Source organism: Piliocolobus tephrosceles, chromosome 1, assembly GCF_002776525.5.
Source record: "Piliocolobus tephrosceles isolate RC106 chromosome 1, ASM277652v3, whole genome shotgun sequence".
NCBI classification, from domain to species: domain Eukaryota; kingdom Metazoa; phylum Chordata; class Mammalia; order Primates; family Cercopithecidae; genus Piliocolobus; species Piliocolobus tephrosceles.
Genome location: NC_045434.1, coordinates 84,919,421 through 84,941,484, shown reverse-complemented (window position 1 = coordinate 84,941,484; position 22,064 = coordinate 84,919,421). Strand labels below are relative to the sequence as shown.

Below are 22,064 nucleotides of genomic sequence, written 5' to 3'. Positions count from 1 at the left end.
GCTGGGGGAGGTACTGAAGGCACCCCCCTCCCACTTGCCAGCTGTCCCAGAGCAGACCCCGCAAGTTGGTGCCCACCCCACAGTGAAGGCACCTGGGCCTGAAGGACACAGACACGGAGTCGGGGACCACCCCACCATCTGCATGGAGCAGCGGAACCCAGGAGAGGGTGGCAGGCGCAAGGAGTGCACCCTCCTGGGGCTAATCCTCAGGAAGCCCTCCCTCCTTCGGGGACTCAAGGTCAGGAGCACAGGGTGAGGCTGTCTCCTGGGGCAACAGCCCCCAGCCCCATGAGGTACATACATGGACCCCAGCACCCTACCTTCTCCAGGCCAGAAAATTCCAGTCTCCCTCAGACCCCTTCCACCTGCTTAGATGCTGGTCCTCCCCGAGGGTGTGTGGCCGAGCCAGGGCCACCTCTCGCCACCAAGCACAATGGGGGCTGGAGGAGGGGCCCTCAAGGGCCCCATTGTTCCCCCCTCAGCCTCAGGGTCTGAATCCCTGATTGTCCTGGGGGGCAGGGCAGCGGGCAGGGCTTTCCAGGCCCAAGCAGGTCAGAGGCCAGCCCCAGCCTCCGAAGCTCAGTCCACCTGTCCTGCAGCAAGCCTCTGGGGGCTGCCCGGGCCCTCCCCTGCCCTCCTCTCCCCTCCCCTCCCCTGCCCAGCCTCCTGGGCGGCTCTGGCCTGTATCCTCTGGAGGCCGCAGTCTGGGCTCTGGGCGGGGACTCTGCTCCCCGCCCCCATTTCCGGCGGGGCGCCCTGCCTGCCTCCCTCTCTCCCACCCATCTGTCTGCACCCCATCCCAGAAGCACCTCACCTAGGACCAGAACAGGGCTGGGGCTGACCCTAGGGGTGGCCGGCAGCACCGCCCTGTGCCGCCTTAGACAGGCAGGCTGGGGGAGCACAGGGGAAGGAGGGAGGTGGCCTGACCAGAGGCTCCCCACACACAACACACAGCCCCTGGGGCCGCGAGGGGAGGGGCATCTCCCTCAAGGAATCCCCCATGCCTTGAGGTCTAGAACCTCCAGCTGCCAGAGCTCAGGGGCCTCTCCTGGAAGCTGTGGCCCATGCCAGACCCACAGGAGCTTGGGCACCAAGAGGCAGCCCTCAGGGCCCACCCCTGCAGCTCAGGCTGCCCGGTGCAGCCGCTGCCTGCTCTCCACTTGCTGGCCCACCAGGCGGGTTGGGACCAGCCCTGCCACCTTCCCTGGCTGCCAGTCAAGCATGATGCTGCCTTGGGGTGGCAGCCAGGAGCCGACAGGCAGCAGATGCCTAGGCAGAGGCCACCTGGGGGTCCTCCTTGGGGCTGGTGGTTAGGGTGGGCTGCTGGAGCTCGGGGCCCGATCAGGATGGGGCCCCACCAACCTTGGGGCCACGTTCCACTCATTTATGGACTTTCTAATCCAACAGTTATTTTATTAGGATGTCAACCCCGGGTCCAACATGAGAGATAGGGACAGGGGACAGCCCGGTGGGGCTGGGTCAGGGGTCACCCCAGGATGTTCCAACCACAGGGGCAGCATCCCCTCCACTCCATGTGCTGGCCAAGGGCGCAGAGCTGCCATTATCACCTGCCAAGGGGGCGGCTCAGTGCTGCTGCCCTGGTCCTGTATGGGCCTGGGGTGCCAAGAATAGACAGCAAGCCTCAGGCGCTGGTCCTTTGAGCTTTCTTGATTTCCTGCCAGTAAGGAAGAAAGAGAGTTGGGAGGGCTGGTATCCAGGAAGGGCTGGGCTTCCTGCTCTCCCTCCACAGTGGATCTTGGTGTCTCACGCCAGTGCTTGGGTAGGACTGTCCCATCTGACCTCAGTGGCCTCCTGGACAACAAAGGCCTGGCCCCAAGGCCTCCCCTTGGGCCTTGCCCAAGTAGGCACAAGGATGGGCCCACCTCAGAAAGCGCCTCCTTCAGCTCTGCGTAGGCCTGGTCCAGACTGTCGTTGATGATGACCACATCAAAAAGGCCGGGCTCCTTGCCTGTGGGTGGGGCCTGGGGTCAGGGCATAGTGAGCCCATGCAGCCCCACCCCAAGTCCCACACGATCCCCAGAACAGCCCACTGGCCTGTGGCTGTCCTCGCTGTGGCTGTGGGACAGCTTTCCAGCCCAGCTGGGCCTGTGCAGGGTAGGGAAGGGCGCCCCCTGGGACTCGGTCTTCAGGTACCCCTCCTGCTCTCTCTGGAGCCCCAGACCTTGGGTCTGGACACCAGCACCCATCAGGACTCTGGTTAGGGGTTGCACTGTCCTCTATACACACAGCAGAACATTAAATGCCCTCTTCCTGTGGGCTGCAGTCAGACCCAGAGGAGAAGCGACAGCTGTAAGAGGATGTACATGACACCCCTGGGGCTAGAAGGTTGAGGACATCTCATGGGACCCTGGGTGATGGGGGGTCTGGGGGCCCTCACGGAGACTCTAGGTAACAGAACGAAATCTGAGGACCCTCAATGAGACCCTTGGTGACTGGGGTGAGTTCTTGGGACACTCATGGGGACTCTAGTGTTGGGAGGTAGTTGGGAGATCTGAGGACCCTCACAGGGACTCCAGGTGTCAGGAGGTCTGGGGACCCACAGGGTCCCTGGTGCCAAAGGTCTCAGAACCCTCCTGGCATGTCCTGGTGGTCCCACGGCACACTCACTGCTCTCCATGTCGGCCCGGGCAGCAGCCAGCCGCTTCGCCAGGCTCTCCTCCGTTTCAGTGTTGCGCTGCCGCAGCCGCTGCTCCTAAAAAGGGGGTGGCAGTCAGAGCCTGGCATGCCCTGACCCCCAGCCCCCAACCCTGCCCAGCACACACCAGCACATGCAGTGAGGGCGGCTGCACAGAGATGTAGATGGGCCGCAGATCGGTGGCCTTGATGTTCCGCACACCCTGCAGGTCCACGTCCAGCACGCAGATGCGGTTCATGGCCTGCACAGCCTGCACCGCCGCCTTGCTGGAGGCAGGTGCCAGGTCAGCAGGGGTGCCAGGGCTCTCCGAGGCCTACAGGAGCTTCAGAGACACCCAGGTCCTCCCAGGCCCAGCATTCTCCCACAGCTAAGCCTAGGCCTGGCGTGAACCCAGCACCCCACAGCACCTCAAACCTGCTACCCCCACACCCTGCCCCACCTACAGGGAACATAGGCCACCCACTCTCCAAGGTGCCTGTAGTAAGCACGAGGTGTCCTGTGCACCCTTCACCCTGCCAGGACAATGCATGGTGGCAGGACCAGGCCCAGCAGTCTCGTGAAAGAGCCACCACAGGGCCACAGACCTGGGAGCCTGGCCCTGGGCCACAACCTGGCCACATTCATAACCATGGGGCGGGTGATGTGGATGGCGGGCAGGCAGAAGGCACTACCTGAACCCCTGCTGCCCACAGCAACCCTGGGAGCCCACCCGCACCCACGCGTGGCCCACCTCGTGCCATACAGGTTCCCTGAGAACTCGGCATGCTCAATGAAGTCACCGGCTGCTATGTCACGCTGCATCACCTCCCTGGTTACAAAGTAGTAATCTGGGGAAGAGGAGGGGCAGTCCAGAGGGCAGACTGGACCTGCACCAGGGCTTCCAGGGCCAGCCGCCCCCAACCCAGGCATGCCTGCAGGCCCCTCCCACGCCCACGACTGCTTCGGTCAGATCCTTGCCAGGCAGGAGACATCTGAGGACCCCTCAAGTGCTGCACCCCCACCATTTCTCACACTGTCCTCACTGATGGAGATACGAGACTGCTGGGTTCCAGGGGCGGAGTTGGGAGTTGGTGGTGGGGGGAGTGGGGACTGGAGATCAACAGGTGCTGGGGGAAGGTGGTGGGGGAACTGGTGACCATCAGGTTACAGAGGGGATGATGTGGTGGGGTGACTGGAGACCACTGGGTTGCACGTTAAGGGGCGGGGGTGCTATTGGGAAGGAGGTCCCTTGTCTTGAACCAGGCAGGCAGAGTAGCCCTTTTTACCAGGACCCCAGACGACAGCTCAAAAGTGCTGATAAGCCCAGGACAGGGCTGGGGACAGCAGCACTGTGGCCGCCTCCAGGGTAGAAGGAAGACAGCCCTAGGCCTTGGCTGGCCTCTCACACTGTACCCAAGGAAGGCGACACCGCGCTGTGACACTGACACCCTGATTTAGCTCACTGGCTCTTGGAGGCAAGGACCCATCTCACAGATGAGGGATCAACGGGGGCAGGAGATGGGCAGCACAGCCAACACAGCTGTAGGGCCCAGTAGCCCTGCTCACACTGGGGCTGCTCCAGTCACAGGGCCCCACCTCACTCACCTTTGCCGTTCTCCTCGCCAGGCCTCGGGTTCCTTGTGGTATCTAGCAGAGAGATCTGTCACCCATCAGGGACTGCTCAGAGCGCACTGCCCCACCCAGCGTTCCCCTTGCAGTCCCGACAGCACTTGAGCCCCAGGATGCAGGCAGCCAGTGGAGCACACAGCTGGGAAGGCGCAGGAGTCTACAAGGTGAGGGTTCTCCCAGAAAGAGACACTGCGGCCCAGTTATCAGTACTCGACAGACCCAGGGAAGGGAGACACAAGCATGCGGGACAGCAGGAGTGCAATAACCTCAGGTTCTGTGTGGTAGGAAGTGGGACTACTCAGCAGCCTTGAGGTCTACACATCCCCCCGCAAGAGCCCTGGACTCACGGGACACGCTGAAGCCAAAGATGCCGCTGTGCTCCTGGAGCAGCCTCTTCAGCAGGGTGCTCTTCCCAGCTCCCGAAGGCCCGCTCAGCACCACAGGCCTGGGGCCCGACATGCCTGGGGGTGAGGGGAGAGGCTGTGGATAGCAGTGTGGCCTCTGGCCCCCACCTGCTGAGCTGCCTCTGCCTTCCTGAATTCATGGCAGGAAAGGGCTGACCCAGGGATGGAGACATTGGCCTGAGAGTCTACTGAGAGCCTGGGTGTTCTTCCCCCTGAGTTCTGTCACGTTGGAAGGCCCGGCATACACAGAGTGGCCCTCAGACCAGGATCTGGGCACACGGGAGATGAATGGAAGGCCAGCTTTACTGGGTTCTCAGCTGGGGAGCCCCCCACTGAAATCCACCACCACTGAACCCACTGATCCTGTCAGCCTCCCCAGCGGTCCCTGGCAAGCGATACTGTCTACTATGATCACACCCTACCCGGGAGCGACCGTCCCCACCTGGTGGAGTCACCTCCAAGCCCTCTGGGAGCCTGCCCTGAGACCCCCACCCCACCCAGGAGCCCAGCCATTTGCTCCCATGCATGATGCTGAGTGCTGGGCTGCTAGGTCTGGAATGGAAATGTCCCTGTCCCGCCTCTGTCCTCTGGCACCATGCCCTGCAGATATGGCCTTGTCAAGATCTGCTGAATCTATGCCCATTCCAGGAACTTCTCGTCGGACTTGGGACTCCTATCTGTGATGCTGGTAATGCCAGGAGGGGGTTGGAGGTCTCCCTCCCAGCCCCCAAGGGGAAGGCAAACAGGATCCTAGCTTGGACACTTGTGGCAGGTGAGGGCCCGGGAGCTGGCCTTTGCTTGGTGGGAATCCTCCCCAGGAACAGCGCCTACCTGTTTGTTGGGATGCGGCCTCTGTGGCCAGCCTGGGGCGGGTCTGTCTGCTGGACTGAGAGCTGAGGGTGCTGAGTCCCTAATCCCCACCACGCCTGCTTCTGGCCCCGCCCTTCTAAGCCAGGAATAAATCCCCAGGGGGCCTGGCCTTCGGCCCTTGCAGGGAAGCAGCCCTGTCCACCTGCTCTGCGGTTGTGCAGGAAGGAAAAGACAGCTCCAGCTCCTGTCCCAAGACCTGCACCTGCCCTGACCTCCCAGGCCACGTGAGCTGCACACAGGGCCAGGGCAGCATCTTCAAGTTGGGGTGGAGAGCAGAGCTGAGGAGTGGGGCCATGCACTGCAGCTGTGTTCAGGGACCAGGGCAGAGGGAAGTGGACAGACCCCTGGCGACGCGCAAACCTTGGACACAACTCAGGTGAGGCGTGGATGGTCTCCTCCTGTTTGGGGCACAGCCGCCTGTGGGCAGACGAGCAGACAGTGGGAAGGACCTGAGGATGCCCTCCTAATCCCCAATTTAGGCCACCGAGGTAATCTCACAAATGCACCACGGCTGCAACTCCATCATGCACAGGGACACCCACCACACACATGCCACTCCCAGGCACAAAGGTATGCAGGATGTGTGCACAAACCTACCACAAACACACACACATGCATGCACACGCAGCACACACACGCACGCAAATGCACACACACCACACATGTGTACCCACACAGGCACACATGCACAGGCATACATGTCACTGATCACAAACACACCAGACCCCCAGTTAAAAAGACTCAGGAGGAAGGGAACTGCAGGGCACCCACCCAGAAGTCCATGTACTCTCCGTAAGGGATACACTCCTCCCTCCTTACTGCCTCTTCTGGGCTTTTTGTCACAAGCACATGTCGTTTTCAGCTCAGCATGCCCTCCGTGCCCTCCTGGCTCTCCCACCCACAGAACTTGCTCCTGCGCTTAGCTCAGGCCTCTCCAGCCCTGCCACCTCCTCTATGTGCCAGCCAACCATCAGCACGCACCACAGTGGCCAGGGTTCTTCATCCATTCAGCTTCTCCCAGTCAGTGAGCCCTTCAACCCCCACAGCCTGGTTCCCCTAATGCACTAGCTAGAAGCCCCCCAGAGTCTCCCACAATCAATGAGCCATGCCGCTTGCATGAATTTCTGGAGCCCCTGCTTCTCGCCAGGGTGGAAGGGGTGCAGTTCTCAGGACACATCCAGCAATAGCTACACACCTACTTGAAGCATCAAGATAACAGAAATTAAGACTTGACGATCTTATGGTGACTTTTCCAATATGAAGGAGAAAAAGTTAAGCTAGATCATGCGCTTCAAAGGACCTGATATGGGAGCACTACTCAGACGGTCCTGTGGGCTGGACCCCATGTGAGCTTCTGCCCTGTTGCTCCAGAGCTGGCCCTTCTTAAGGTCACTCCGCCCTGCCAACCCACAGCCAGCATGGCACTGGTGGGTCCGACAGGGCTACCCCGAGGCTGGTCCTGCCCTGTTTCCCCTAGCCCCTGGCTCCAAGCTTTTCGGGTCTGAACCTAGATGCTACATGACTACAAATCTACACGGAAGGAAACACAGCGGTGACCTCCACTGATCAGGCCTCCCCTCCTTCCTCCTGAGGGAGCACTAAGCTACCAAGGTGAGGCTGGACCCACAGGCAGAAGATACCAGTTCGCCCAGCTGCTGCCAGGCAGGGGTCCAGGCTCCAGCCTCGCCAAGGGTGTCGTCTGCACAGCTGTGCCTACACTTGCCCAGCACAGGGCACAAGGCACACGTGGCACATCAATCGCCAGAAACTCTGGGAGTTTGTGTGTCCTCAGAAAGGGGAGAGCCACGCCTTCTGAGGATCCCACCAAACCACCACAAGACACTGGTCTCCTCCATCCCCTCCTCGACACCACACCCCATCCCCGACTCCCAGGAATTGGGGAGCTCATGCTTCACTTCCAACTCCTGGGAATGTGGGAGCTGGAGTCCCATCTCTGGCTCCTGGGTTGGGGATCTCCCCCTTTCCTCGCAAGCAGTGAGCGGCAGGTGTGTCTCTTCACCACAGAGCCCTGACAACTATCAGACACCAACAGATGCAACCCAGCACAGAGCAGACAGCAGACGCTGGTGGGACCCAACCCTGCCTGCTTCCTCCACAGGTGTTGCCCCTGCACCACTCTTACCCCACCAAGCCCAGGCTTCCAGGCCTCCCTTCCTCCCTCCTGGGGGAGCGCTAAGCTACTGAGGTGAGGCTGGGCCCACAGGCAGAAGACACCAGTTTGCCCAGCTGCTGCCAGGCAGGGTTCCAGGCTCTGGCCTTGCCAAGGGCATTGTCTGCACAGTTGTGCCCACTCTCACCCAGCACAGGGCACGAGGCACACATGATACACCAATTGCCAAGAACTCTGGGCGGGCCAACACTCTGCTCTTCCTGGGTCCCGAGTTCGGCTCTGCCCAAGCGTGAGGGCACAATGAGCAGACTACGGGGGCCCTGGCCAGCCAGAGAGTGCAAAGGGCAGACAGTGAGTGGATGCGGGCCTTGCAGAAGCACAGCCACACCACCATTGGAGACAAGGTGGGGGCACAGGATGCCTGCCTGCCTGGGGAGAGACCAATGGCAGAGCGGACACCAAAGCCACCTTCCATGGAGCACAACCAAGGGAGAAAATTGTGGCCCAGGCCTCATGGCTCCTACAATCTTGGGGTTGAAATCACAGAACCTGACTTTGCCCTGACCAGAATACACGTGCCAAAGGTGTCTTCCTGTGGGCAGAGAGAAGCATTCCAGCAAACAACATTCTGTGTTCTCCACTCTCACCAACCCACAGTCGCAAACCCCAGTCAGCTGCCTGGCAAGAAGCCACACAACCCACAACTGTAAGAACCTGCCAGGCACGTGGTCTCCACAGGAGCTCCAAGATGGAAGGTCTCCTGGGAGCCGCCAGCACAGATCCACGTTCCAGAATGGTCTCTGCCAGAACGCTCCCTGGACTGGGCTCCCATGCTGCCCCAGCAGCCGCTTTCCTGGAAATGCACTTCCTGCTCTGGCCGCTTAATCTCCTTCTTCTGGCTTCCAGCCATCCTAAGGACTGAACAGAGTCACCACCTTGCCCTCTGCCCACTGTTCCAGGAGATGCTAATAGAGGGCTCGACCTTCTGAGAACCGAGAGAAGTTAGCCCCTGCCTGGCCTCTCATAAGACACAATCCACCAGACGTGGGCCTGGGCTCTGGGCTGGGCCAGCTGGATGAAGGGGAGGTTGGTGGTCCAGGCGGCTGCTCTTGGCTGCAGGGTCTCTGGGCACACATCCGGGTAGCACGCGTCCTAGCCTTCAGCAACCTCGTTTTAAATGGGACCACACCAGGAGCAGCCAGGGCGCTTTCGTTTTCACTTTCTTTCCCCCAGGGGGACAGGAGCATTCCTTTACCTCCTGGGGAAGCCGCGCCCTTCCAGAGCCACAGACGCAAAAACCCCAGCCCTGGAGCAGCCAGGGCGCTTTCGTTTTCACCTTCTTTCCCCCAGGGGGACAGGAGCATTCCTTTACCTCCTGGGGAAACCGCGCCCTTCCAGGGCCACAGACGCGAAAACCCCAGCCCTTCACGATGCTGCACGGCTATGTTTGGGTCTGTCCATCGGGGAGAAAAGAAAAACAGGCCGAGTCTTGCACAGGGTCCTCGACACCAACCCCAGGCAAAGGGCAGAGCAAGCCTGAGACAGGAAGGGGCCATGAGCCCAGGGACAGCAGAGCAGGACCCAGCCCGGGGTACCGGGACTGGCCTCTTTCAAGCAGAGGCGAAACCGAGGCCCACCACATGCAGGGTCAAAATCAACTTTAAGGCACCTGCTTCCCACACCAGTCCTTACTGGGGCATACTTCTAAGGCGACGCTCAAGAATGGCAGCTGGGCAGCTTCAAGAACCCTAACCCGGACTCTGGCCTTGGGAGAATCCGAACCCCAAATGCCACACTCATGCGTCGGGAGGAAGGTCTGCAGTTTCCCCCAAGTCCCCATCTCTGCGCCGTGCCGCGGGGCAGGCAGAATCCTGGGAGCCCCAGAATAGCCGGCTCCATCCGCCCAGGACCCCCGGGTTTGCAGGGTAAGGTGGGAACCAGAGCGCACACCGCGCCGGGCCAGCGACAGGGACTCCCGGCTGCTCTCTTTGGCGGCGTGCCCAGCGGTCGGGAAGACACCGAGCGCTCCTACGCGCCAGAGGAGCAGCTCGACACTGCGAGAACTGCTGGCCCGCTCAGCTCCTGAGAAGCGCCCTGCCCTCCGGGACAGGGGCTCCCCCACATTGCCCGCCCGTCCGCCCTCCAGAGCTCCCCAGTTCTCGGGGTCCACAGTTGAACTCGTCACAGGGTGTCCCGGCTAGGAGCAGATCCGGAGGCGGCGTGGACTGGGGGACCGCAAAGCGCAGGGGCCGCTGCCGCCTTGGCCGCTAGTCACCCTCGCGACTGTGCTCGTCGTACTCACCGTCCGCTGGGGCCCGGCCCAGGGTGGCCGCAGCCAGCCCGGCCAGCGGGCGCCGCAGCATCTGGGGCCACCTCCTCCGCCCACTGAACCTACGTCACAGCCCCGCACCGGCCCAACTCTGCCCGCGCGAGAGACTGACGTCATGATGCTCCTGCCCCGCCCATGTCTGACTCGTTCCTCCCCGCCTCTTAGGGAAGTACTTACCTCAGTGCCGCGCTGGCCCCACCTCCACTTGCGCCGGCCTGTCGCCACCGCAGGGGCGTTCACCACACCACCCTCCCGGCCCACCTCCTCCCGCTTACGTCACAGCGCCGCGCCGGCCCGCCTCCACACAGCGCGAACTAACGCCACGATTCGCTGGCCCCGCCCACGGTGTACTTGTCCCGCCCTGTCCCTCTGAGAAGTACCTCAGTGCAGCGCAGGCCGGGCTTTCATCTGCTACGTCACAGCGCTGCGCCAGCCCGCCTCCTCCCCCTTATGTCACAGCGCCGGTTTCGTCCTCCATCGACACTGTGGGTCCTAACCAACGACTCTGCCAACCCGTTCCAAGCCGGCCACTTTTCAGAAACCATTAATTGGGAAATGTGGCCGTGCGCGTGGCTCACCTCTGTGATCCCAGCTCTTTGGGAGGCCGAGGCGGGAGGATCGCGTGAGGCCAGGAGTTGGAGACCAGCCTGGGGATCATAGGGAAACCCCTTCTGTACAAAAAATTTAAAAAGTTTTTTTGTGCCTGTAGTCCTTGCTACTCGGGAGGCTGACGTGGGACGGTCGCTTGGGCATGGGAAGTCGAGGCTGCAGTGAGCGGTGTTCGTGTCACTGCACTCCAGTCTGTGTGACAGATCGAGACCCTATTTTTTTCTTTTTTTTCTTTTTTGAAACGGAGTTTCGCTTTTGTCACCCAGGCTGGAGTTCAGTGGCGCCATCTCGGCTCACTGCAACCTCCGCCACCTAGGTTCAAGCGATTCTCCTGCCTCAGCCTCCCCAGTAGCTGGGATTACAGGCCGCCGCCACCACGCCCGGCTAATTTTTGTATTTTTAGTAGAGACGGGGTTTCACCATGTTGCCAGGCTGGTCTTGAACTCAACCTCAGGTGATCCACCAACCTTGGCCTCCCAAAGTGCTGGGATTACAGGCGTGAGCCACCGCACCTGGCCACGGCACTTGATTTCTAAAAATTATTTTAAAGTTTTTGTTTGTTTGCTTTTTTGAGACGGAGTCTCGCTCTGTCTTCCAGGCTGGAGTGCAGTGGCCGGATCTCAGCTCACTGCAAGCTCCGCCTCCCGAGTTTACACCATTCTCCTGCCTCAGCCTCTCCAGCAGCTGGGACTACAGGCGCCCGTCACCTTGCCCGGCTAGTTTTTTGTATTTTTTTAGTAGAAATGGGGTTTCACCTTGTTAGCCAGGATGGTCTCGATCTCCTGACCTCGTGATCTGTCCGTCTCGGCCTCCCAAAGTGCTGGGATTACAGGCTTGAGCCACCGCGCCCGGCCTATTTTAAATTTTTAAAAAAGTTTTATTGAAGGCCGGGTGCGGTGGCTCACACCTGTAATGCCAGCACTTTGGGAGTCCGAGGCAGGCAGGTCACCTAAGGCCAGGAGTTTGGGACCAGCCTGGCCAACATGGTGAAACTCTGTGTGTACTAAAAATATAAGATCAGCTAGGTGTGGTGGTGCGCCCCTGTAATTCCAGCTACTGGGGAGGCTGAGGCAGGAGGATCACTTGAACTTGGGAGGCAGAGGTTGCAGTGAGCCGAGATGGAGCCATGGTACTCCAGCCTATATGACAGAGTGAGACTCTGTCTCAAAAAAAAAAAAAAATTGAATGTGAACTGCAGGAGGGCAAGAAAAAAAGTAAAACTTTAAAAAATACAACTTTTAAAAAATGTGTTGGGGCCAGATACCATGGCTCATGCCTGCAGTCCCAGCACTCTTGGAGGCCAAGGCAGATGGATCACTTGCCCAGGAGTTGGAGACCAGCCTGGGCAACATGGCAAAGTCTCGTCTCTCTTTTTTAAAATACTAATAATAAAACAGTTTGTTGGACAAGGGATTGCAACCTGGAATACATGTGCTATGTCGGACCATAGGTGCTGCATTGGGGGAGGTGGGCAAGGAGAAGCTTTTTAGGCAAAAAAGGGGAAGTTCACTGTCAGAGGCAAAATTATGTCATATGTGTTCATTGGTTTTGTTGGCTTTTATTCGTGATTCATGAATTGAGGCAGCCTTCATTCTACAAAATAGAATAAAAGCCCCTGCCTGAATTAGCCAGGCGTGGTGGTGGGCGCCTGTAGTCCCAGCTATTCAGGAGGCTGAGGCAGGCGAATGGTGTGAACTGGGGAGGTGGAACTTGCAGTGAGCCAAAATGCACCACTGCACTCCAGCCTGGGCGGCAGAGCGAGACTCCATCTCAAAAAAATAAAAATAAAAATAAAAAGCCCCTGCCTGGGCGATAGCAGAACCATGGGTTTTGTAAGGTGAGGAGAATAAGGAAACAAGATAGAAAAATAACAGATTGGTAACTTTAGCTTACTTCAGGTTACTCTTTTGTGAGGGTTAGAGAGCAGAAGGGACTTCCTTATTATGCCAACTGAGGAAAAACTAATCTGTTTTGGGATTTATTTTCTTATGTGGTATTTAACATAAGTGATTTAATTTTGGTTTGGTCTGGTCTATTGAACCTAACGCAAGAGCTCAGTCCAAAACAATGGCCTCCCATGATTTTTTTAAAACAATTTTTACCCATTTTGATCCGGCTGTCACCTAGCTTGACCAAAACTTAAAAGTGCCTCTCTCAGTTACTGTCAGTTTGGGTTTCTGATCTCAACATGTTATCACGTCATTGATAGGTTACAGTGTCTTCATGATCATGCCTTTTTTTTTTTTTTTTTTTTTTGAGACGGAGTCTTGCCCTGTCACCTAGTGCAACAGCACAATCTCGGCTCACTGCAACCTCCGCCTTCTGGGTTCAAACAATTCTCCTGCCTCAGCCTCCCGAGCAGCTGGGATTACAGGTGCCCGCCACCATGCCCAGCTGATTTTTGTATTTTTAGTAGAGATGGAGTTTCACCATGTTGGCTAGGCTGGTCTCAAACTTCTGACCTCATGATCTGCCCTACTCGGCCTCCCAAAGTGATGGGATTACAGGTGTGAGCCACCACGCCTGGCCATGATCATGCATTTCTTTCAGTTTTTGTCATTCCAGCTGAAGAGGGACCATTTGATGTTCAACAGATGGTCACATGCAAACACTTAAAACATTTGAAAGGATACTGTGCACCAAGGAGACCACTATTGTGACTGTCAGGAGGATAATACCAAGGGTTTGGAGTATGTTCCTTAGCCAGGGTCCCTGTGAACCCAACCAACGAAAACTGAATAGATCAAACTATATAAAATGGGTCTACCCATTGTAACCAAGTAGTCTGTTTGTTAATTTTTTGCAACTGAGTCTACAATACCTGATGTATTTATCCTTGTGCAACAAGATGTGCCAGAAACCACACAAGACCCATTCGTGTTCAGCTAGTAGGTAATCTATGTAAAATGAAGGCAGGGAGTGAGAAAAAGGGGGTCTGGTTTGCTTTGGTGCCAAACAGTTGCATCAGGGATGTTGCCAAACTTACCCACTAAGTAAACTAAAGAGTCTGTTGGGTCATAAAGATCAGAGTCTGGCCTGACAGACCCAATATTTTTATCAGGTAACCCACAAAAGCTACTGGTGTGAAATTCTAACTACTGAAAGAGGTAGGCATGAGCAAGGAAAAATTGAGAGGGACGAGAGGCTAGTCTTGTTTGGATATCTGGGGAAAAGCATCACAGTGTAAAATTGTCAACTTCTGGTCCTGATTTGTATTATGACTGTCTCTGGTTATGACAACAGGTGGTTTGGTGAACTCTGTATGGTCCACACGTTGGCATGAGACTTGTCCCTCGATGTTTACATCAAGTTGTCCAGCTTAGTAGTTTTGTTCTTAAGATGGAGAATTGTCAACATATGTTGGAGGAAACAAGAAGAATTCAGGGTCCAATCCATTCTGCAGGTAGATAACAAAAACTCTAGAACAACAAACAAGGCTACAATCTAATAACAAGTATACTATAATGTTCTTTCTTCTGAAACATACATTTTCTCTTTACAGTTGCCCCTCATTTCTACCAGAGATAATCAGAGTAAGACTAATTTGTTTGCAAAATGTTTAGCCTCATCAAACTTGCTCTGCTTATTTAGGTAAGTTCAGTGAGAATAGCAATCAACCACATAGACTCTTTTGAAGTTTGCTTGGCTGGAACTTTAGATCAAGAATCTCAGAATGAACTTTTAAAAATCTTTCAATGCTAGGAATCCAGTGTAGATAGAATGTGTCTGTAAGTACTGTAGGCAAAGTCTGTGTCTACAGTCTCAATTTCAATATCCCAGTCATAATATAACCAATATTTCCAATTGTGTCCTGTTATAAAGAGGGAAGATTCTCCTCCTCCTTCTTCCTCTTCTTTCTTCTTTCATCCTCTTCTTCTGTCAGGGCCTCACTCTGTTGCCCAGGCTGGAGCACAGTGGTGCAATAATAGCTCCCTAGAGCCTTAACCTTCTAGCCTCAAGTGATCTTCCCTCCCATCTCAGCCTCCTAAAGTGTTGGGATTAATCCCTCACTTTTGGGAGACTGAGATGCCCAGCCAACAGCAGATTCTATTGAACATATAAAAATAATTATTTTGTCATAAAAATAAGAATCCTCATGAGTAGTTTCTAAATTCTGGAAGGATCAGGTAGGGAGAAAAAAGCAAATGTCTCTATTTTTGTTCACAAAGGTATAAGTTACCAAATTGCCTTAAGCTATAGATAGCCTAAAAGAAAAGGTTTCCTTAAATCTGAAAAACGAAAGAACCAGCAATATTTTTGAATTTTAAAAAGACATAGAAACCCATAATTCGTCAGTCCATTTAGTCTCATGTGATTAATTTTTGTCCTGCTTGATGTTGGGTTAGCAATTTGGTGAGTCTAGTTTTTCCCTTAGAGTTCTAGAAATTCTTACCCAGCCCAATGGTATGATCTTAAAATCACCAGAAACCTATACTTGTCACAGTCTTTTCCATCTGTGGTGTCCTGATATAGAGACGTTGTCCACAGTTCCTAGGTCATAGTTCCAAGAACCATTGTTACAGTCTTTTGTTATAATGTTGGGTGCTTTGGGTCTCAGGAGACAGAATATCTCTGCCCTTCTCTTTCACTTGCCCAAGGCAGGACTCTAATCTGATTGTGGATCAAAAGACCCTCATTCCGGAAAGGGCCCTTCCCCACACTCTGGAGGAAGGACGTGGAGATGTCTTGCTAGGTTTGGATCAGACTTTTTTTTTTTTTAATTCAATCATGTTTTGACACAGTTATCCATGCTTCTATCATGGACAACCAATAAAGTATAGAAGGCCCACAGGGCAGGGTTTGGGGGGCATCGAGAGAGCTGAACATGTGAAGGCTGAGAGAAAGGTGAAGAAGAACTCATCCACAGGCTGGGAGGGTGTTGCACTCTTAACTCCATGAAGACAGAAGCTCCTGTGCTTAGGACCCTTCCAGACCTCGCCTTATGCGTCTCTTCATCTCGCTGTTGATTTGTATCCTCAAAAATACCCTTTTTAATAAACCAGCAAACGTAAGTGTTATCTTAACTCAACTGCCACCGCACCGCCATCATAGACACCAGCCACATGCAGCCTATCAAGCTGGCCAGGGTCACCAAGGTTCTGGGCAGAACCAGCTCTAAGGGACAGTGCATGCAGATGCGCATGGAATTTATGGAGGATACGAGCTGCTCCATCATCCACAATGTAAAAGGCCCCATGTGCGAGGGTTTTGTGCTCTCCCTGGAGTCAGAGCCAGAGGTCAGGAGGTTGCACTGATCTTGGCTGCTCGCTGGGTCTTGGATGTTGGGTTCGACCACTTGACCGGTGAGAATGGTGTGCTGCGTTCTCCTTTATTTTATTCTTGGCCTGCCACACAGGAATTCAGATGAGTCTTTAAATAAAGCGTTTGTGTTTCAAGTTAAAAAAAAAATTGGCTGGGCACGGTGGCTCACGCCTATAATCCCAGCACTTTGGGAGGCCGAGGCAGGCAGATCACCTGAGGTCAGGCGTTTAAGACCAGCCTGGCCTACATGGCAAAACCTCGCCTCTACTAAAAATACAAAAGTTAGTTGGGCATGGTGGTGGGCGCCTGTGATCCCAGCTACTCAGGAGGCTGAAGCAGGAGAATCGCTTGAACCCGGGAGGCGGAGGTTGCAGTGAGTCGAGATCATGCCACTACACTCCAGCCTGGGCAAAGGAGCAAGACTCTGTCTCAAAACAAAAACAAAAACAAAAAACAAAACAAAACAAAAAAACATGTTTCCCTGAGTTCCGTGAGTCACTCTAGCAAGTTAATAAAACCCAAAGAGAGGGTTGTGGCACCCCCAACTTGAAGCCAATTAGTCAGCCGTTCCCGAGACCTGGACTTGCAACTGGTGTCTGAGAGTGTCGGGGGCAGTCTTGGGGACTGAGTCCCAAGCCTGTGAAATCTGACACTATCTCCAGGTAGATAGTGTTAGAATTGAATTGGAGGACACCTCGCTGGTGTCTGCTGCCTGGTGTGTGGTGAAAAACCCTACACCTTTCATCACAGAAGTCTTCTGTGTTGTCATGGTGGTGTGAGAACAAAGGAAAAACCCGATTTGAGAGAGTTTCCCAAAGCACCAAGGTTTCCATGCATCTCCTTGAAGACACAACCACTTTAGGATTATAGTTGCTTGCAAAACACTTTTAGAAAAGCATGATTATAAACCAATTAACTGTGAACAACCAGACTTTAAATGGCCATGGGTAAAGATCTGATGAGAGTGCCTAATAATAATGTTTCAGTTGACAAGAAAATTTAATTATTTCTGTGGCATACAACAATTTAATAAAATAATCAAAATCATGGCTAACATACTGGAGTCTTAGGAATTTTATACAATTTATGAAACACATATTAATAACACGTTCATACAAAAATAATTCAAAGATAGCTTAGCATCAGTTATTTGACAATACTTCCCATATAGTTTTGTTTTGAGACAGAGTCTGGTTCTGACACCCAGTGTCACCCACTCTGTACTCTGGGTGACAGAGTACAGTGCTGCAATCTTGGCTCACTGCAACCTCCACCAACCAGGCTCAAGCAATCCTCCCACCTCAGCCTTTTGAGTAGCTGGGACCACAGTTGTGTGCCACCGTGCCTGGCTAATTTTTTGTTTTTTGGTACAGATGGGGTTTCACCATGTTGCCCAGGCTGGTCTTGAACTCCTGAGCTCAAGAGATCCATCCACCATGGCCCCTCAAAGTGCTGGAATTACAGGTGTGAGCCACCATGCCTGGCCCCCATATAATTTAATATGCCAAATGAAAATAATCGGTTTGATATATCTCTTTTGGATGTTCCAGAGGCCTTCTGGAATATCCCAAAATTAGCTTGACTCAAAAAGACTTAATTTAGAATTGGATTTTGGGAAATTTGTCAAAATGTAAAAAGGTTTAAAACACTTGATTAAAATCAGATCACAGGTCACTGTGGAATAATAGTCATTGATTTAACCAGAGTAATAAAATACTTCAAAAGGCAAATGTAGGTTACAGAGTTGTCAAAAAAAACTTAGGTATTTAATATTGTGAAGACTCATTTAAATAATCAAAGACCCAGGCTGGGCATGGTGGCTCACACCTGTAATCTCAGCATTTTGGGAAGCTGAGGCGGGTGGATTTCTTGAGTTCACGAGTTTGAGACCAGCCTGGGCAACATGGTGAAACCTTATCTTGACAAAAAAATACAAAAATTAGCTGGGCCTGGTGGTGTGCACCTGTAGTCCCAGCTACTTGAGAGGCTGAGGTGGGAGGATGCATAAGCCTAGGTGACGGAGGTTGCAGTGAGCCAGGATAGTGCCACTGCCCTCCAGCCTGGGCAATAGAGCCAGACATCGTCTCAAAAATAAATAACTAAATAAAAATAAAAAATAAAGACCTAATAAAAGCCAAAGCACAAAAAATTATCTTGATAAAACACAAAATCTTCTTTTTCCACACCAATTGAAAGGAAAAAGAATCCTTTACATTCTCAGACCAATACTCCAAGAAAACTTTGTCATCTTAACAAAGAGCAAATACTACTTTTGCACCAGTGTACTATTAATGCTAAAGCTAATTTTAATAAAATCATTCAAATAAATCCATTCAATTTCAGTCAGGTTTGATAACACAAAATTTCCACAAACCATTTATAACCCCTTTGTTAAACAAAAATATGTTCTTCATATCTTTTCCTATCAAACACATATTTTTTTCCCTTGCAGACAGAGTTGTTTTCTTTCTAGTAGTTTAATCCCATATGTTATTATAACTTTTAACTGTTAGAATCTTAATTTCTAGAATACTAGCAAGCATTGTGGTGAACTTATATCAGCATTCCCCATTTCGTAATTTCTGGAAACAATATTTCATATTACTAGACCTAAATACACTTAGCTTCTCTATATCATATAAAAACACGATGCCAAAGTGTTTAAACTTATGCTTAGTAATTAATGTTTCAGTATGCTAACTTACTTAAGACATATGTATACCCATGTGAAGGAAGCGTCTGGATGAAGTCCATCTGCCAAACCCTGTGTGGCCCATTAGTCAGGTCAGAATGGCCAAGGGCTGTTCACACTGGTTTTCCAGGTTTGATTTCAAAGCAGGTCTGGTAGGCGAGGTAAGCCCTTTTAGCAAGTCCATTGACATGGCCCTACCAGTACTGTTTCATAAAAATGATCCTCTTTTCCACAGCCCCATGGCTCAATTCCTGCACAATACTTAACAGAAATTTCATGGATAAAAGTAAAAGTACAGGCCTTTTACTTGGTCCACACCAGAGTTCCTCTCTATCACTGAACCGTCAGACTGTATTTTTCCCATTGTGGTTGTTTTTTTTTTTTTTGGCCTCTGGTGCTCGGTAATGTTCATCTTTAGTCATTGTTCTAAGATCATATCCTTTGGAAATCTTTCCAACTGGATAACTCCATGACAGAGAATTGATCAGTAGGACTTTTTTTTTTTTTTTTTTTTTTTTTTTGAGACGGAGTGTAGCTCTGTCGCCGGGCTGGAGTGCAATGGCCGAATCTCAGCTCACTGCAAGCTCCGCCTCCCAGGTTTACGCCATTCTCCTGCCTTAGCCTCCCGAGTAGCTGGGACTACAGGCTCCCGCCACCTCACCCGGCTAGTTTTTTGTATTCTTTAGTAGAGACGGGATTGCACCGTGTTAGCCAGGATGGTCTCTATCTCCTGACCTCGTGATCCGCCCGTCTCGGCCTCCCAAAGTGCTGGGATTACAGGCTTGAGCCACCGCGCCCGGCCCAGTAGGACTCTTAAGGCAGCATTCTTAGCAACATTCTCAGCAACGTGGTGTCCTCTAGCCTCCATGGAATCTAGTTTCAAATGGCCTGGAACCTTTATCATGGCCACAGCAGCAGGTATTTGTATTGCATATAGTAAATCATAAGGTTCATTATTGAAAGTGAGGAAACCTGTTTCCACAACATTCCAAAATCATAAGCAACTCCAAATGCTTATCTGCTATCTGTACAAAGATTAGCAGACTTCCCCTTAGTGAGAAGGCAGGCTCCAGTGAGGGCAAATAGCTCCACCTGCTGGGCTCAAGTGGCTGAAGGCCAAGCTTTCCCAACCTCAAAGCAAGTGGGCGTAGGATATTCACCGTGATTATCCTGGAAGTATGAGCCATCTGTGAACCAGGATAGCTTCATATTGTCCAGGGGAGTTTTCTGTAAATCCTTTCGGGGAATCATAAGATGATCCACTGGCCGGGCGTGGTGGCTCAAGCCTGTAATCCCAGCAATTTGGGAGGCCAAGGCGGGCGGATCACAAGGTCAGGAGATGGAGACCATCCTGGCTAACCCGGTGAAACCCCGTCTCTACTAAAAATACAAAAAAAATTAGCCGGATGTGGTGGCGGGTGCGTGTGGTCCCAGCTACTCAGGAGGCTGAAGCAGGAGAATGACGTGAACCTGGGAGGAAGAGCTTGCAGTGAGCTGAGATCGGGCCACTGCACTCCAGCCTAGGTGACAGAGCGAGACTCTGTCTCTAAATAAATAAATAAATAAATAAATAAATAAATAAAAGATGATCCACTAAAATTAAACAGTCATGTGGCATCTCATCCCAGAGTAGAGAGGAAGGAGAGTAGCAGGATTAGGTTTATTACAGTGAGAAAGTAATATGGGAAGTGGTTAACAGAAGGATCTCATAAAAGGTGAGGTGGATAGAAGAAAATGTGGCACAAAAATGGTCCAAGGAGATCCCCTGATGACTTCTTTGGTGGATTTGACCCACAGGGTGGTGGTACGGATAGCCCTCAGACAAGGAGGAGATCTGCAAGCTCCCAGGTCCCACTGTTCACTGTAGTATCATACAGGAATACGCTGATTTCCATGCTTTTAAAACTTTCTCAATTTAAATTTTCTTCAGAGACAGAGTCTCACTCTGTCACTCAGGCTGGAGTGCAGTGGCATGATCACAGCTCACTGCAGCCTTCAACTCCTGGGTTTAGGTGCTCCTCCCACCTCAGCCTCCCATGTAGGTGGGACTACAGGTGTGCTACTATGCCAGGCTAATATTTAATTTTTGTATGTGTGGTGGGGGGTCTTGTTATATTGCTAAGGCTAGTCTCAAACTCCTATCTTAAGTGATCCTTCTACCTCAGCCCCCCAACTATGGCCAGCTGCGTGCTTTTCAGTTAGAACTGTCAGAGTGCTTCCTTCTTTTTCATGTACAGAAAGGAAGAATTGGGGGTTGCATCGCTTCTCGGCCTTTTGGCTAAGATCAAGTGAAGAAGGGGAGTTGCCTTAGTCTCCTGTTGATGTGACTGAATACCTGAGACTGGGTAATTTATAAAGAAAAAGAATTTATTTATCACCGTTCTGGAAGCTGGGAAGTCCAAAGTCAAGGGGGCATATCTGGTGAGGGCCTTCTTGCTGGTGGGGACTCCCTGCAGAGTGCTAGGGGAGGTGGCTCGGGACATCACATGGTGAGGGAGGTGGTCTCTCTTCCTCTTATGAAGACAGCAGTCTCACTCCCAGAATAGCTCAGTAATCCATTAACCCATCAATCCCCAAATCCATGAATAGATTAACCCATTCACGAGAGCAGAACCCTCATGATCTAATCACCTCCTAAAGGCGATACTTCTCAATACTGCTGTATTGAGGATTAAGTTTCATCATGAGTTTTGGAGGAGACAAACATTCAAACCATAGCGGTTGATAATTAGGGTGTCCCAAGGCTGGGGGATTTAATAAAATTCCCTGTTTAGCTTGTCAAAAGCCATATCTTCTGGGTCTTCCCAAACAATGGGGTCAGGTTTGATGGTTTTAGCAGAGGCGTTGGGCCAGAAGAGAAGACCTGGGGATACAGCAAACCTGAGAAATCCACAGAGCTGGTGCTCAGTTCTGGATTTATAGGGAATTATAGGGATTATACGGGATTATAAAATGTCTTGTATGCAGTTCGGGTCTGAGTGTGGTCCACTTTCTGAAATTAGGTGGCCTAAATATTTTTCCTGGGTTTTTACCCATTGTAATTTTTCCTTAGAAACTTAATGGCCTTTACCAGCTAAGAGTTTTAACAAGTGTACATTGTCTTCCTCACATGCTGCCTGTAAGGGAGAACAGTGGAGGTCATCCACATATTGCAATAAAGTGGACCCATGAGGAAAGTGACATCCTTCAGGTTGGCCTTTAGAATTTGGAAGTAAGAAGGGCTCTCAGTGAAGCGCTGGACATGACCATCCAGGTACACTGCTGGCCTTCCCAAGTGAAAGCAAAAGGCCTTGACTGGCCTGGCTGACCTGATGTTAAAGAAGGCACTGCACAGATCAATTGCAGTGAAGAACTTATCATCAGTTGGGATTGAGGTCAGCAAAGTATGGGGGTTTGGGACACCCGAGTGGTGAGGTGCAACCATATTGTTTATTGCACAAAGGTCTTGAACAAATCTCTACTCACAGCCATTAAGTTTCTTTACTGGCATAATTGAAGTGTTA

The 22,064-nt window shown here is 52.5% G+C and overlaps 1 protein-coding gene and 1 pseudogene across 10 annotated transcripts; one reads left to right on the top strand and one right to left on the bottom strand.

Annotated features, from left to right (window-relative positions):
• Nucleotides 1-1,387: 1,387 nt before the first annotated feature.
• On the bottom strand, nucleotides 1,388-10,107 carry GUK1 (guanylate kinase 1). 10 transcript variants are annotated; one of them, XM_023203581.1, is made up of 10 exons: nucleotides 9,972-10,061; nucleotides 8,384-8,587; nucleotides 5,899-5,955; nucleotides 4,612-4,725; nucleotides 4,241-4,282; nucleotides 3,387-3,483; nucleotides 2,784-2,922; nucleotides 2,527-2,713; nucleotides 1,884-1,969; nucleotides 1,388-1,675 (listed from the first exon to the last, which is right to left on the bottom strand). In XM_023203581.1, exons 1-10 carry the CDS (start codon nucleotides 10,030-10,032, stop codon nucleotides 1,643-1,645), a joined length of 1,020 nt encoding a protein of 339 aa, XP_023059349.1. In that variant the 5' UTR covers nucleotides 10,033-10,061; the 3' UTR covers nucleotides 1,388-1,642. The 10 variants fall into 10 exon arrangements, with proteins under 10 accessions (XP_023059349.1, XP_023059347.1, XP_023059348.1 ...); XM_023203579.1 differs by lacking the exon at nucleotides 9,972-10,061 and adding an exon at nucleotides 9,042-9,964; XM_023203580.1 differs by lacking the exon at nucleotides 9,972-10,061 and adding an exon at nucleotides 9,042-9,964 and having other exon boundaries at nucleotides 2,629-2,713.
• A 6-nt stretch (nucleotides 10,108-10,113) lies between these two features.
• Nucleotides 10,114-16,318, top strand: LOC111537022 (annotated as a pseudogene).
• The last annotated feature ends 5,746 nt before the right edge of the window (nucleotides 16,319-22,064 follow it).